We start from the raw sequence: 17,581 nt of genomic DNA, 5'->3' as shown, positions 1-17,581 counted from the left end.
ACATCCACTACACTCCACACATGCTCCAAATCACCGGGCATTATGGGAACCCACCACTTTATTTTGTGATTGTGCCTGACAGGTGCTCTTTCCTGTGTCTGAACTAACTGTCTCTACTCTATGCTCAGTAAATCTTCCTTCAAGTGTCAGCTCCGATGTTCCCTCTGCTGGGAAAGCCCTTCTCTGAGGTTCTGCGCAGAGCTGTTTACTGTCTCCTCTGTGCTCCCACACCGCACACCCCTCCCACCTGCCCTTCCACATGCCTGCCTTGTAGCATTCATCCTAGCTCAATGGCTGGAGCATAATGCTTACTAAGTGAAAGAGCCTAGGATCTATTGTGTGCCAGGAGGCTGTGTTGCCCATTCTCCAGATAAACAGAACTCATTCCTCAGCATCCTCAGACAAGGGAAACTCCCCGTGTGGCTCCCTACACAGCATCTGGCCCTCCCTCCACACAAATCACAGGCCCTTGCTTAGCATCAGGCAGCCCAAGCATTGCACATATCAATCTTCACTGCTCACTCCACAAATGAACGATGCTGCCCTCCTCCAGCCCCTCACTCTGTACGAGGGCTCTGGAACAGAGGCCAAGCTGGTTATTTTCCAGGCTTCAAGGTACCTGGGTTATAGGGCCAGAGATATTCAGGATAGGGTCTCCTTGGTGGGGTGCTGGCTCTCTCTTCAACCAGCTTATTGAAAACAGCAATTATTCCCATTAGAGAAATAAAAAATGCATATACAGACTTTCAGCTTGGCAACACCCACTACCATTGGTTGCTTGAGTTCCAGAGATTACTCCAGAAGGCTAAGTCAGTGCCTCAGTAACACACTTTTCCTGCTACTTCCTCAGGAGGCTCATCACACAGACAAGCTCAATGGCAGGACCAGTGTTCAGACTGCCCCAAGCTCAGCTCAAGATCTTCAGAGAGCAGTTCAGTTTGATACAATTCTACTTGTATGGCTAGAACCTGCCTTCCTAGTGCAGGAGGGGTCCCAACGACATCAGGGTAGCAGCCTTGACACAAATATTTGGTAAGGCCAGATTTCCTTCTTGACACAAATTCCACAATTTAAGGAATAGGCTTTCTCCTCTGACTCTGGGAAATGGGTCCAGGGCAATATTGGATTAACTGGTATAATACAGGGACCTGATTTAGATTCCTTTCCTGGAGAGATCAGGCAGCAGCTATAAAGCTTTCAACCTAGTTAGCCAACTGTATATACTATGTCTACAGTCTCCTGTCCTTTCCAGACAACTTGATTCTCAAAGAGTTTCATTGGTCAATGCAGAAGGAAGATGCTTATGCTCAGGAATCAAACAAGATATTTGAGGTCACAACTCAAACCTGAACTTCCCAAGTTCTTTGGGGAAACACTGGTCAAAAATCAGGGAGCACTGCTGCTGGAGTCTTCAAGCAGATGTTTGAGGATATCACTTTCTTACGGATGTTTAAATGCAACTTGATTATGCTGTCACACCATTATATTGTAAACCATCTGAGAGTCAGGACACCACCCCAGTCATTTCTTTACCCTGTCTCTCCAGATGAAAGCATAGAGTATTACTCTGTACAGAGCAGCAGTTGATAAATGTTTGATGGTTATTTTTCAATTAACAAGTACTTGATTATTTAAAAATACAGGAAGACAGATTAGATGAGAGGGGGAAAAGGGTGAAATACTCACTGACAGAGAGGTGCCTGCTTCTGGGCTCAGGGGGCTGGTAGATGGTATTTATGTCTCCTGCAGACTGAGAAGCTTTGATCCGCACCTGCCTGGACAACCCGGAATGGGGAGAGGAACTGGTCTGCAAGATAAGAGGAAGAAGGCTGAGCTGTCTTTAAGCAGGCAGGCCACTAAGGCTCCCTCATGCTTCCCTAGGCCTCCTCTTGCTCTCAGCTGCCTTCATGTTTCCAACACCTAGCTTCCCCCAAATCTCACTCCTCAATCTGTCTTGGCAAATCACTATTTGTTTAATGTAGTTTTACAGCTTCAGTGATATATGAGCACTGAGACTCAGTGTCCCAGTTTCACAGGTGACGACCAGAACACAAACAGCTAACAGGTATTCTTATAACAATATCCCACACAGAAAAGAGTTGTAAATACACTCTCATAAAATTCTCCATGGGGTTTGTGAAGAATAGCAGGAAATTATTTCACCAGCAAGATCACCTGCTGAGTGGGGGGTGGAAGAGAATGATGGCAACCTCCCTGCCCAAAATTCTGCTGATAAATATTCGTATCAATCTTCATATTGATAAACATGTCTTTTCAAAAACATGCTGCTTCTTCCCCAACCATAATCACTTCCTGGAAATTAAGGTAAGATCTCAGTTGCTTCATATTACCAGGGTTTATGCATGAACCATCTCAGGACTGTGTTCGTCTGGGAAAGGCTGTCATAGGCACCATTCTGCCCGAGGTCAAAGACCTCGGAACAGGCTCAGCAGCCTTACCACATCCACCCCCACTTTTGTACTAACCCAGTCAAGCTACCAGGTGAGACCTAGAGAGAAAAAATAAGTAACAAAGGGGGACTTTGCACTAAAAAAGCTGAAAACTGAAGCTTAGAGGTGAGCAAGTGATGTCAGGATGTGATTACAAATACACAGAGCACCACTGAGAGTGGGAATGGAAGTGGGGATTTATAAATAATTTGGATCAAAGTTTCTACTTGCTTCTCTTTTTTACCTCCCACAAGAAAAAGAAGTCCGACCTAAACAAACCATATCCTGCCCTCTAGGAAAAAGGCTTCCCACTCTCAGGGGCAAGTTTGGCTGCCAAGCAGCCTCCTTTAGTCTCCACACACCAGACTTTATCACATGCAGGGCTGTCTTGACAAACGGTCTTGCTCTAACGGGAAGTCAGAACCAAGGGGAAGTGAATGTTCTTGCTGAAGCCACCGATGTGCAATAGCTCCCTGCTGAGAGTCAGAAAGGAAAAAACAGTCAAAGCCACATACTAGGGAAGCAGGGCAGTGAAGGGCAAGCAAAGGCCAGAGCCCTGTGGTCAGAAAGCCAAGAGCTGCGTGATGAGCACTCCAAGGACACCCACTTGAACACAGGGACTTTACACATAGTAGGAAGTCAATAAATCTTGGCAACATGAATCTAAAACACACCAAAGAACACATAGTCTATACTCTCAATTTCAAAATCTAAAAGCCGAGACAGGAAAGCAGGTTCAACAGCCAGCACAAGCATAGATTTGTCAAAGGGAAAGCCAAAGATGTGGCAACAGGCTGGAAAACAGAAGACAGGAATTAGTGAAAGTTTCAAAACAGCATTTCTCACATTTTAACGTGTATACAAGTCACCTGAGACCTTCCTAAAATGCAAATTCTGGTTCAGGAGGTCTGGGGTGCGCCTGAGAACCTGCATTCCTAACAGGCTTCCATGTGGTGCTGATGTTGCACACAGACCACACTTAAACTATAAAGGTCTTAGGAAGTGAGTCATTCTTCAGTTTAAGGTGATGGTTCTCAACCACTAGAACTGCCTGTGGGGCTTCTGACACCTCAGACCAACTACTCAGAATCTTCAGGGATGGGGCCCAAGGATTAGTGTTTTTTAAATCTTCCCAATTTGGATATTTGTAATATCCAGTCAAGTTTGAAAACCCTGGTTTAATGGGATCAAAGAGAATAGCACAGTAAACAAAAATGAGGTTAAGGCAAGGATTTAGGGAGCCTTGAACAAGGCTTAGAAGTGGGAAAGAAAGGAAGGAGGAAGGTGGACAAGGAAAAATAAAAGGGGACTGTAAAAGAGTGAAAGGAGAGCCAACAGGGGTAAAGGGTATAGCTAGGAGAACATTCTAAAGATGGCAAAGAGAAGGTGCCATGTGAACCTAGACCCTTCAAAGTTGTAAAAAGCAAATTCAATGAAAAACTCACTGAAGGACTCTGTGGGTAGCAGTGTGTATAGCTGACACAAATAACAGGAAACCAAGTGCATAAAGACTGAAATGACTGGAAGTGAGGAGATGAGCAGCAAAAGAGGCTACAAAAGTTGACCCAGAAGTTATCTTGAAAAAAGATTTGGTGATAAGAAACAAAAGGAACAAGTGGACTCAACTATGCAGGGGGAAGAGGTGTGTGTGGGCAAGGTTGCTTTAGTTTGGTCCATGGGAACATAAGGTGAGAAACGGCACCCCCTGGATCTCACCAGTCCTCTGCTTTGATGGTTGCACCAAGAGTCACTTGCACAAAAGAGCATGATAGTTATGACAGTTGTGGAAGCCTCCAGGTTATTTAATAAATTTACAGCTTTAATATCCATAAATTTATTAAAAACCTATAAAAAGAAATTTTTGAAGCCGTAAAACTTCAGAATAATGGATGCCATGTTTGCACCACTTATACAAATTCCTATTTCCTTATTCTTTTAAGATAACCCCCAATAATCAAAGTGTTTATCCAAATTGAGATTATATGAGTAACCTGTGCTTTCATTATCCCTACTGTTCAATGCTTCTTAGAGTTTGGTTATATATTTGCTTAGACTGCCATTCCTGATTAAAGAGTTCCAGGCTTTCTAGGCTATTCGCATATAAAAGTGATCCCAACCCCTTGAAAATTTTGTCTTGGACTTTTCCTAGCTCAGTTATCTTCTGAGCTGTGGGGAACAGAATAACACAGCATCTCAAGTTTTCCTTCTGGGTAACATTATACTTTCAGTTCTGCTTCTAATGAACTGTAGAGGAAACTGGGTGAGGTCTTCCAAGGACCACAATAATTCTAAGATCCCTTTTCTGGATGGTAACCGATAGGTACTCAACTATAAGTCAGAACATCTGGATTCTAGATTAGCTCTGTCACTATTTACTGCCTTACTTTGGGTCCAATTTATGAATTTTTGAGACTCCAAGTCTCAGTTTCCCCAGGTGTAGACTAGTGACAACAGATGCCTGGCCTGGACCCCTCAAAGTTGTAAGAATTGAATGGGAGATAAAAGCACCTCATACATGTAAGGTGTTACTATTTTTCATCAGGGACCAGACAGAAGCTATTCTGCCCAGCAACCTTTGTTCTATCTTCCTGCACTTGCCCCATTATTTTAAGAAAACTAAAAAAGAATTATCCTTGATATTTTGAACTTAAATCATAGACAAGATAGTGTCAAACTCATTGACGGGAAATTTGGGACATGAGCAACATTTGGATGAGATGATTAGAAGTTTATTTTTGTCAGAGAGAATCTAACAAAACAAAATGCCATACTCAGTTTAAGGTGGCTAGGTAGTTTTTATCATCTTCATATATAAGTGACAGAAGAATGTTAAGCTTGAGATTACTTTATGACAGCAGAAGAGCTGGGTCTAGGAACTGTAAGAGGCTCAAGAGCAGAAAGATAAATGAAGAATTAGATGTATACATGTTTAGAGCAAAAATCTGTAATAGGAGTAAGTGAAGAGTTGATGGTCCAGGCAGAGGTTATTTAATAAATTTACAGCAGAGGTCCTAGGCAGAGGCCTAGGGCAGCAAGAACTACTGAAGGAGTTGAAGTATCTTAAAATGGCAGTAGAAAGCAAGGCAAGAGAGAGGCTCTTCAGACTAAGATGAGATTCTGTGATTACCAAAATCCAGTTCTCAGGTAAAAACAAAAAAAGTCATCAAGAACTGGCTAAGACATGGTTGTGGCCAGAGAAAGTGGGATAGGTACAATAATATACCTTGCTGAGGGATGAAGACAGAGGCAAGATCAGAAGCTATCACAGAAATATCAGTAGAAAAGGAATCCAGAGAGAAGACAGGAATAAAAAGGGAAATAAAAGTTTGTGGTGGTAACAAAAGGTAGATGAGGCAACAGACTGCTTCTCAGCTAAGTAGAGAAACAAAGTGGCTGACAGTTACCAGCAGAAGGAAGTGAAGACCAGGGAGATATGGTATCCTGGAGCAGTACACTCAGGTGTTATTTGTGGGCTGGTGCCAGGCCACAATCTATGGTGTACCAGTCCTCCACAAGGTAAATATAGAGATGGAGAGTAACTCTTTACAGATTTCTATGGCAATCCGGCAAAGAGCCTATGTCTATTAAAATCTAACAATAAAAATTATGTGCTTGTATTTTGTAAATATTTTTCCATTTTGTTTTCAGTTTTTGTATTTTAAAAACAACTGGTCCATGACAGACTGGAAATTAGAAGAACAAATCTGATATTTCATCACAGACAGTTGGAGAAGAATTATTCCAGAAGTAGGATTCCTGAGCACACAGCAATTTTGGATCATGATACTTCTGTTTACTAAAAAGCCTAAGGTCTAGCTGAGGAAGTTCTCAAGGAAAGATCTCATTACCCCTGCTAGTCTTAAATATTACATATCTTTATAAATGCAAAGAATAGAAGCAGCTTAAGTATTCCAACAGAAGCAAAAAATAATAATTTAATTAAATTATGGTATATCCACTCAAGGGACTTATGTAGCCTTATAAATTATAATTATGAAGATTTGTATACTGACATAAAAGTGTGCATGACAATGCTAAGTGAAAAAATAGATTAGAAAATTCATGTATGAATAGCATGATAATACTTAAAATATGCATGGTCAAAGACTAGAGGGTCATAAGCAAAAATAAATCAATCAACATGTTAAGGTGACAGAATTATATAAGATGGTCTTTTAAAAAATTTTGTTATCATTAATCTATAATTACATGAAGAACATTATGTTTACTAGGGTCCCCCCTTCACCAAGTCCCCCAACAAACCCCATTACAGTCACTGTCCATAAGATGGTCCTCTTTTAAAAAATAATTTACAAAAAGTTATACTGACTTTACTATAATTTTAAAAAACATACGTAGGTCCTTAGAAAGAGAGGCATCAGTGTGGCATTTATTTTATGCAAAATCTAATGTAACACCACGAGTGTCAGAGCTCTCTCTCATGGTCATCTTTCAAACAGCTCAGTGTGTTACAGAGGTATCTGTAGCCATGTGTACCCCTTCATGGATGGGAAAGTGGATATAAAGAGCCAGTTATCTATCCCTTTTTATCAGAGGGGTAGAGAGATCACAATTAGGGATACTAGCTTCCCGTCAAGCAATCATACCATTGAACCAAACCCCAATTCCAGCATTTGCTGTAAGGAAGGGGTTTGCTGAACATGATCTCTGCTTGACTCTTGCTAACAATTCAAGAACCATTCACTATGTTTTCTTAAGAAGATGAGTAGAGAAAGGGTTCCAAAATAACAGGAATCTCAAGGAGCTTACAATCTTCTGGGGTAAAACTTACAAATACGCAACAACTAGAGGGCAATCACTAGGCAACCTATAAACTAGCGTGAAATTATATCCAGTGACTAATGTAATAGAGAATAGTCAAAATGGCCTGAGTAAAAAAATACTGACCAGATTGTAGAAGGTTAATCAAGCTAGGACCTAAAAAAAATAGTTATAGCCATGGTCTGGCAAAGAGGAAGAAGGAAGAGCTGCAGAATGGAGAGAATATGCTGAAGAATGTAGAAAGATGAGACTAGGGAATTGAAAGCAATGGTTGGTAATAAACCCTGGATGCTAGGCTAAATTTAGACCTTATATGATAGGCAATAAGGAAGGACTGTGAGGAGCAGGTGAGTCACCTGACCAGAGAAATAAAATAAAATATTTTACTTCAGAATACTTCCCAAAACATTTTCAGGAAAAAGACCTATTTGGGATAGAGAAGACCAATCCTCATGCACAGGATCCTTCTATAATATTAGAAAACATCTTCTTTATTCTATTGTTTCCTAACTGTGTCTTCCCTTATCTTCCCCTAATCAATAGGACAGCCCAACCCCATAAGGCTCTTTAAAATAAATGGTCAGAATGAGCACCATTCCATCTAAGCTGTCCTGGTGTGGGGTACCCTGAGTTCTCATGCAGCAATGTCAGCTGACCACAGTTGGCTGTCTTCATAAGGAAAGGAAAGATTGCCAAGAAACTTTCATGGACATGCAGCTGAAGAAAACTGGTGGAAGAACCAGTAATTAGAAGACAAACAGATAATAAGCATTCTTGTGAAAAGTAGGCCCCCCAACAACCCTTTAGGAAAGGAAACTGCATAAGGGATAATTCCTCACTTCTGACAGCCCCTGCAGATTGCCTGCTACTTGGTAAGACAGCAGCTGGTAAGTTATAAGAGGCCCTCCAGCCCATGGCCTTTTCTCCATTGACCAGAAGCAAAGTTTATTTCCTATATGTGTCCTAAGGTAAAGGCACTGTTGCTGAGGAATTGTGGGAGTTGGGTTTACAAAGCATGACAGTCTCAACTCTCAACTCCTTGACAGCCTTTCCTAATCAGCACCCCCATACTTATCAAATGTGTCTTGGGGTCCAAATCTAACTGAAAGAACGTTAAATATCGATAAAAATAATTTTCTCCTTTACCATAAAATGTTTTCCTTCCTCCCACACCTCAAGCCAAGTAGTTGCAACCTTAACACTGACAATCTGACTTCCCAGTGAAATCAAATGCACATGGAGAGCTGGTCACTGACGCAGTGGGCTGGGCCATGCTTATGTTCTCAATTAAGATGTGGCAAGGAAGACAAAATTCTCTCAAGGAAGCAAGGGGAACTCCTGAGACAGCAAGCTTTGTCGTTAGCTACCCGGCCATAATGGGGCTGCTTACATGGTTTCTGTCCTGGGACAGCAGCAATATCCTGAGGCTTTTCATGCTTGAGCTTCTATCCAGAATGTCAATTGCTTTATCAAGATCATCTTGGTTCTTCAGCAGGATGGAGAGCTGCACCACAGGACACAGAAAAAAAGGATAGCATATAAAATATAAGTCTTTAGTTTATGAAAGTAAGTTTGGAGGAAAACCACCTCACTGGATACTATGGGGGTCTTAAACTGAAACCACAGAAATATTTTCTTTTTCTTTTCTTTAAGTGTGCAATTCAATAATTACTAGTAAATTTACAGAATTTACCAAAATTCAATTTTAAAACATTTCCATTGCTCCAAAAAGATCTCTTGTACCCATATATAATCATTCCCCCTTCCTCCCTCTAGCCCCAGGAAACCACTTATCTACTTTGTCTCTATGGATTTTCCTTTTCTAGACATTTCCTATAAATGGAATTATACAACTCATACATATTCAATTCATACATATTCTTTTACATCTAGCTTCCTTCACTAAGCTCAACCTTTTTGAGCTCTTCTGTGCTGTAGTACATTACCAGTACTTTGTTCTGACATATTTTCTGAAAAGAGCTTCCTCTCTAAAAATGTGCTTTCCTCCAAAGCAATAAATCCCAAGCAATTATAGCCCCCATATTTCTTCCAAATTAAGCAGTAGAATCATGTCCCACTCTATCTACACTGACATTAACAGAACAAACGGAAAAGGTACAGGAGGTAGAGATGGCCAGGCAGAGGATGAAAACTGTTACTCAATAAGAACACAAATTTAGATCAAAGAGCAGGGTTTAATATCTTAATGTTATTGAGATAAAAATCAGTGACTAGAGCCCAAAAACTATCTCTTCTATTTCATTACACTGAAGTACTAAATAGAAGATCCCTGAGGGTACAGATAAGTCTTACTTGATGTTAAAAACAGGAGACATTACGAGTACTTAGTATTAAATGATGCAAAAGTACACTTTGCCTAAGACCCAGCAAATATCAGATCCTATATATTTGTGGCAAACACAAAATAAAGCTAAAGTCAAATTAATTTCTTCAGTTCCTAATTTACAATACAAGGGGATGAGAACTCTAAATCCTGGGCCAGGAAAAAGCAAATAGTAAGAAGAGCATTTAAAATAAAACCTCAAGATAACCCATGGAATGGGAGAATGTTCTGCATATCATATTATATTATAAAGGAATTCCTTCTTGGGCAACATTCAAGGCAGGAATAAATAAAGACTGTGAGGGAAGGGAGAGATAAAAGAAATAACTGGACTAGGTATTAACTTTAAAAAAAAAGCTACAATTTTGCAAATGTGTAATAATGGTCTAGTAACCAGAATACATAAGAACTCATATAATTCAACAATAAAAAGACAATTTCCTTTTAAGTGGGCAAAGGATTTGAATAGACATTTGTTCAAAGAATATATACAAATGGCTAATAAACACATGAAAGATGCTCAACATCATTAGTCATTAGGGAAATGCAAATCAAAACCACAATGAGATACCACTTCACACCCACTAGGATCTATAAACAACAGAAAAGTGTTGGCCAAGATGTGGAGAAACTGCAACCTTCATACACTGCAGGTAGGAATGTAAAATGGTGCAGCCAATGTGGGAAAGTTGGGCAGTTCCTCAGAAAGTTAAAGCACAATTCCACTCCTAGCTACATACTCTAGAGAACCAAAAACATGTGTTCATAAAGAAATTTATATATAAATGTTCACAGTAGCATTATTCATAACAGCCAGAAAGTGAAAACAACTCAAGCATCCATCATATCCATATAGTAGAATATTATATGGATGATATAAGGAATGAAATACTGACACATGCTATAACATGGATGAACCTTGAAAACATTACACCTATTGAAAGAAGCCAAACACAAAAGACCACATATTGTATGATTTCATTTGTAGGAAATATTCAGAATAGGTAAATCCAGAGATACAGGAAGTAGATAAGTGGTTGCCAGGGGCCAGTGAGAGAAGGAAATGGGAAGTCACTGCTGATGGGTACAGTATTCTTCTTTGGAGTATGAAACAGTTCTGGAGTTAGATAGTGGTATTTGTTACACAACTCTGTGAATATACTAAAAACCACTGAATTGTACAGTTTAAAAGAGTTAATTTTATAGCAGGTGAATTATATCTCGATAAAGTTATTATTATAAAAATATAAATGCAAATGAAGTGTCAACAGACTTTCCATTTGTGGTTCTCAAATTCTGACAAGGTGAACTTTAGAGGGCAAAGAAAAACAAGAGTTGAGGGATTTTAAATTAAAACTTAAATTAGTCAATTCTTGGTCACTGACATTAGTGAAGTATAGAAAGACAGCATAATCTAAAACAATATTTATATTTGGCTTTTGAATTAATATATGCATACATATGTGTTTAAAGGAATGCCCAACATTCTGGGCAGCCACTTTGTTGGCAAGTGAGTTTGAAAATGGATTTTGGGTCATCTGGAATTCTTAACAGCAATATTAATAGAAAAAGAAATGAGTACTAAGTTGTCCAGAAAAATCTTTACTGAAGATCATCTTCAATGCTGATTAGCTAGCTGACTTTAGCCTCCCTTCCTTCCTTGTTACTGAAGTTTGAACCTAGAAGTTCTATGGATTTGACATTTATATTTTTTTGATTTTCATATCCTGCATTTAAAATGTATCAGTATACATACTTGGAAATACTTAACATCTGTATTATTTATTAACTATAGAGTTAGGGTTTATTTTCCCAATCTGCTGTTATTTCCAAAAACAAAAGATCAAATAAGTTTTATTTTTGTTAGCTATTTGCACTGTATCCAACTGTAGTCATATATTTTATACATAGGAGACCAGGGAGTTTTCAGGCAACAAATCTCAGTCCCTACAGATTTCAGCCCCAAACTATGGAGCAAATTCTTAACTCTTTAACCAGTAAAATAAAACTTCACAGTAAGGACCTGACTCTCAAAGAGCCACAATGTTGCCTAGCTTTCTTGTCTCACCTCCCAACTCAATTCCCTCAAGATACATGCTCTTGACTAGGCACAAACACACGTTCAGTCTAATGCAAAACATCAGCCTAAGCAGACTATAGCCTCTAATACCTTTCTTGGAGCTAGGAAAGCAGCCAAGCAACTGACAAGTCAAAAGAATTCCTTCCTGGGTGATGTTCAAAGTATGAATAAATAAGGACTGTTAAGGTGTGGGATAGGATGAAGAAGAGTTAAAGAAATTACTGGAGTAGGTGCTACCTTTTGAAACAAGCTTCAATCACAAGTTAAACTCTGAGAAAAGAATCCGGCATTTATGACTGTCAATAAAGGATCTACCCACCAGTTTCCACACCTCCCCAGCCCCTGCTGAACTCTCTGTTTCTTGTTAAGGCTATGCTGGAAAGAAAAGGATAACCAAAAAATGTAAAGGAGACAATGTAAGCCTAGCCTTGATGCTATACCTGATTCCACCATGAAGTATACAGCTACTGGCACTGAATGAGCAGGAGGAATGGAAACAGTTATGTAATCTCCCATGTAGCAAAAAAAAGAAATCCCTGAGTTATTTGAATTAAGAAAAGAGGCTCCAGAAAATGAAAACCTACAGATGATATTAGAGGAACAAACTAGGAAATCCCCAGTTAAACAGAGAGAAAAAAGGCAGGCACTTGTCCCCATACCACCCATCTACTATCTTACCTCATTGTTCATGTAATGTAGATCAAGAGGCTGCCCAAACACTGTTGTCACCTTGTGCTCCACATCTTCATATCTCACAGGCCGGCTGAATGCTATAATTCTGAAAAGGAACAGTAAGTATGGTTAATTGTGTATTTTAAATGTAATGCTTCTGAGTGATACCTTCCTTTTCAACATTGGTTCTCTTTCACAGTTTGCCTTTCTCTCTGTTGTCTCTTTTTCTTCTCTCACCTATCTTTTATCTTTCACCCTTCTTCTGAGCATCACAAACACTGCTCAATCCCAATTATTGTTTTATCACTTCATCTTAGACCTTTCTGTCAATGACAGTTGAGTCTCATAGCAGGACACCTGGATTTCAAAACTATACCCCAAATAGTCCTGTTAGGAAGAAAACCTGGAGATTGGAAGGTCTTTTCCATTGTTCATTTTTGAGATGCCACAGCAATCTCATTACCAATTATCCCTAGAAGTGAGATTTCTTAACACAGAGTCATAGGAATTTCCCTTGAGTTGGATATATGCCTGATCAATTTTCTTAATACATGTGGGCACATTAAGTCATGTTGGTATTGACACTTTTCTAGATAGACTCATTAGGTTAAGTTCAGAGAACAATTTCTATAAACAGAGGGTAGAATAAGAACTTGTTCAAAGAAGTATTAAAATGATTCATCACCAAATGTCACAGCAAAATTTAAAAGTGGGGAAAAATGAAACAAAATTGGCATCATGTTAATAATGTTAAAGGTAGGTGACAGGTCTATGGAGGTTTAGTATAATATTCTCTCTACTTTTGTGTGTGTTTTAAATTTTCATAATGAAAAGTTTTAATGAATGTATTAGCTTGAGCTATATGAATTTGCTGACAGTCAACAATTTTTTATGTACAAAAGTAACAATTTTATATGGGTCCAACCCAATACTCTAAAACTTAAATAAGTTTAAAAATATAAGCAAAGAGCTCAAAGAAACAGAAGAAAATATCAGAAACTCACATATATATATATCCTCTCTCTCTCTACACACACACACACACACACACACACACACACACACACAGAAAAAATGTATTAAAAAAATAGAGTGGAGCAGGTCTTCCCAAGCATTACATAAAATACATACGACAAAAAGGAAGAAGATAGATTTGACAAAAGTATTTAAACTTCTGATGGCAAAATAAACCATCAACAAAGTTAAAAAAACGAATGTCAAATTTGGAGGAAATACTTGCAAAAATCACTAAGAAAGAACAATCCAACAGAAGTGTAGGCATAGGGTGCAATAACACAATTCACAGAAAAGTTACGAAAGACTAATAAATACCTGAAAAGATACTTATGATATAATGGGGGGAAATGTATATTAAAACCACCTTCACCTCTCAGCACACCTAGGCCAGATGAAATCTGACTAGCTTGTGGTGGAGTCACACACTGGGCCATGGAGCCCCTATAGCTCTTGCCCTCCTCCATGTTGAGAGGAAGAATGTGTGGTTCTTTCACATCTTCCCAGCTCCCCCGAGAGTGGGAAGTGGTATAACCAGAGGAAGAAGCAATAAACCGCAGGAAAGAGGGATCTGAGCCACTGGATGTTAATGGGATCTAACCAGATAACTTCTTTAATGTTCTTTTGTGCCCAGCTGGCTCAAATCAGTGAGCAGCATAAAAACCTTCATTACCTTGAACTGCACTATTCAATATGGAGCCACTAGCTATATGTACTTACTTATATTCAAATTAATTAAAATTAAATTTAAAAATGGCTCCTCAGTCCTACTTGCTATATTGCAGGTGGTCACTAGCTGCATATGGTCAGTGGCTACTATACTGGACAACACATAAACATTTCCATTATAGCAGTAAGTTCTATTGAACAACATTCATAGAATACTACTACAAACATAATCTATCCTTCACACAAATAGTACCATCTCAGGACAATGATTTCTCCATAATAACCTTTCATTTTTGGAAATTATACTGCTGTATATATTAGATTATATCTACCAGGAAATCCATATTGTAATCCTTGTATTTTTTCCCTCAAATCAACTATTCCAAGCAATGATACTGTTAGGTACTATATGGGTATTTTCTGGAGCTTTCTGAGAATGGCTTTCTATTAACTTAATAGCAAATCATACCCTCCTTCACTGGAACCTCAGCAACAATTCAAGAGGCTGCCCAAACACTGCTGTCACCTTGTGCTCCACATCTTCATATCTCACAGGCCGGCTGAATGCTATAATTCTGAAAAGGGGTCAGCCTTTCTGAATAAAATATGAAGATATCATTCAGTTGTACCCTAGCACACTGTTAGAAAAGGATCAGGCTCAGAGATAAATTCTCCTTATTTGGCCTGGCAATGAGCCATTCAAAACCCCCAAAAGTAGCCAAAAAGTCTGGTCATGATCAGAGACCAGGTATTTCAGGGTTGGTAAGATTTAAGATGCTGCCCTCACACTGAATAACAGGCAATTTTAGGCCAGTGCTTCAAAGAGGGGTCTAATACCTTTGACAGCCACCCCCACCAGTGTCCAGACATGAAAGTTTTCAAAGGAAAGGAGATCCTAATCTATAGTCTTCCTCTTTGCTCCCCTAAAATTAAAATGGAGGAGGATTAGGAGTTTGGTCCACATACTTCTAAAGCAAAAGAAAAGTCAGCCCACCAGAATGGACACTTTGTATAAACAAATGGGTAAAGTCACTACTTCTTTCCTCTTTTCTGTAAATTCTAATTTAACTAATTCTAATGCAACATTTAGATAGAAATGATCCATTTTCCTTATAAAAAGTAAAGAAAGCCCACAATAACATTCTCTACAAAACCCTAAAACACAAAATACATGAAGCCAGAGCTGTCTGGCACAGAGCACCTTCAACTTGGCTTTCTTGAACCAACTTATGAAGTCCTCAATTCCACACATAGTACACAAACAGTGAAATGCCATGGCTCCTGAGAACAGCTCCATAAAAAGAGAATGTACAGTTCTCAAAACCTTGATACCAATATTCTAGTGCTCAGGGCCATTCCTGCCTGACCACCTTAAATACTTGTGGTTTCGATCTGGCAGTGTTTCTGAAACTGAACACTCACACTTTCTCAGTGTATGTCTGCCCTGTAACTGCATACCACTTTGGGAACAGGAATTCACAAGAGCGTAACTGCATAATTAGGCCCTAACACAATTGAGCTTTTGATTTCATATCTATTTCTGAAAACTCTCTACTGCTCCAAGTTTGGCAATCTCTCCAAAACTCAGTCAGGTCAGAAGTGTGAAAAGCAGCAACAATGAAGTGACAATTTAACTTCCCTGCTACTGGCAGGACACAGGATGAGCAGCTGGGGACATACCTTAGAAGCCCTTCCTCCCTCCAGGCCTGGAACAGTCCTAGAACCCACAAGGCAACAGCAGGACCCTGGCTCTGCACACCACTCTTTGCACAATGTTCCACCAGGCAACCTCTTACAATCCTGCAGGCTTGTGAATGTGTCTTTTTAAGGGAAAACAGCAACTACAGATCTCCTCTGGAGGTAGCTTCAAGGAGGCTTAAACATGCCAGCAGCAGAGAACTACCTGTACTAAGAACGTCTGGAGGTACTAAAGTTCTAAAGTAGAAGACAAGATTCCTAAAGCAGGAAGACCTTATCCTCACGGGTAGGCTCTTCGCCTCTCCAAATGCTCAAAGCAAAGGGAAGGGGGGTATCAATGGAAGAGAAAGGCAAAGAGTGGGAAACATATTAAAAAGCACATTTATGAACATATGTGCCATACACACGTCCACACAGGGTCCTGAATATCCCACAACCAGAGTTCTGTATGCTCTTTAAAAGCTTTTCCTTAAATAACTTGAGAAATTAAGTGGAGTCTTATTTTTCTCCACTGAGAACTACCCTGACTTCCTACAAAAAACTAAATACTGGCAATGGAGAAAAGGACAGAAGGGTTTTGTAATACTGCTTTCACTTCCCTAACAAGGTAAGACACTGAATATAGACTGAAAAATGTTCTCAAATGATCTGAAATATTTCACAACCAAGGGACTTAGTGCAGCTTCCCATGACCTAGAGACCTTATAAAGAAACTTCCAATTCGTCAACGTGTTCCCTGATGTGTTCAAAGCCAAGGCCATTCTACTAGGGATGGGAATGGCACCATGTTATAGAAGAATCCTGACCTCTTGTCCACAGGTAGCACAGAATGTTTGGAAGCCGTGACTCTGAATAGGGCTAGAGTCCTGACTTCCTCTCCTAGCAAAACAGCAGACTTCACAGCAGCAAAGTAAGAGCAGAAGACTAACACATCAGCAGTTGAAATGGCTTCCAATTCTAAGACCAGAACAAGGTTCAACTGGTAGACCAACCCAGGAGTGAAAATTTCCCTTTAATGCCCAATCAACCCCATTACCCAGCCAGTGACCCCACAGGTACCCCTGAGGAAAATGGCTTCCACAAGCTCAATGCTTTTTGAGAACTGCTGCACACATGAACACAACCACTGATTAGAAAGCAGACTTACCGCCTCTCCCCGTTGTGCTCAAACTTGATTCTGACGTCACTCTGCCAAAGGAATGACAGACAGGTTAGTGGGCTCTGCGGCATGCTTTACTCCTGCCTTTCCCACGTAAGCCTCAGGCAGTCCTTTAGCAACATTAGTAGCAAACAGCCCTGATGCTCCTGTTCTACCTTGTCTACCCCACAGGCATTCCTTCAGTGAGTTGGGGCTTTCCTCTTCTAACCCAACTCTTTGGGACAAAGCTCTTGGGACAAGATCTAAGTGGCTGCCTCAGCTCAGCTGCAATGCTCTGACATGTCATTTGTAAGTACCTACACTCTTTATTTCCACAGCTGGCTCTGGAGCTTCTCCTACTATAGCACCTCCTAGCCAGGATACCTTTCATTCTTGGCTGATATGACTGAACAGGAAAAGAAATCTTCGTGCTGATTCTTCCTAGCTATATGACCACAAGCAAGTTACCTGTCCTCTGTGAGCCTTAGTTTTCCATCTGTTGACATACCTAATTTGCAGAGACCATAAGAGCTTTATGAGATAATGTAAGTAAAATACCTGATACACAGTAGACATGCAAATAAATGGCTGAGGCTGCTACTACTGATTTCCATAATCCTTTCAAGGGCATTTCCAGGTGGGTAAAGTGGGACCCTGAACAAATTACCTTGTAACTGCCCCCAGTTTTGTCCTAAATGACCATCATGGGTAGCCTTAGCTCTGGGAGGACAGGG

At 39.8% G+C, this 17,581-nt stretch overlaps 1 protein-coding gene across 2 annotated transcripts in view; it reads right to left on the bottom strand.

Moving 5' to 3' along the window:
- The window catches only part of MAP3K3 (mitogen-activated protein kinase kinase kinase 3), a 55,033-nt gene that overhangs the window by 20,867 nt on the left and 16,585 nt on the right, over window positions 1–17,581 (bottom strand). For both annotated transcript variants that reach the window (XM_036899842.2, XM_036899844.2), the window contains 4 exons: window positions 16,857–16,897; window positions 12,335–12,434; window positions 8,623–8,736; window positions 1,687–1,807 (listed from right to left, as the gene is read on the bottom strand). In XM_036899842.2, the coding sequence (XP_036755737.2) occupies window positions 1,687–1,807; window positions 8,623–8,736; window positions 12,335–12,434; window positions 16,857–16,897 (376 nt within the window). The remainder of the gene's footprint in view (window positions 1–1,686; window positions 1,808–8,622; window positions 8,737–12,334; window positions 12,435–16,856; window positions 16,898–17,581) is intronic.

This window comes from Manis pentadactyla, chromosome 4, assembly GCF_030020395.1.
Source record: "Manis pentadactyla isolate mManPen7 chromosome 4, mManPen7.hap1, whole genome shotgun sequence".
Lineage (NCBI taxonomy): Eukaryota > Metazoa > Chordata > Mammalia > Pholidota > Manidae > Manis > Manis pentadactyla.
This window is presented reverse-complemented; position numbering and strand designations above follow the sequence as displayed.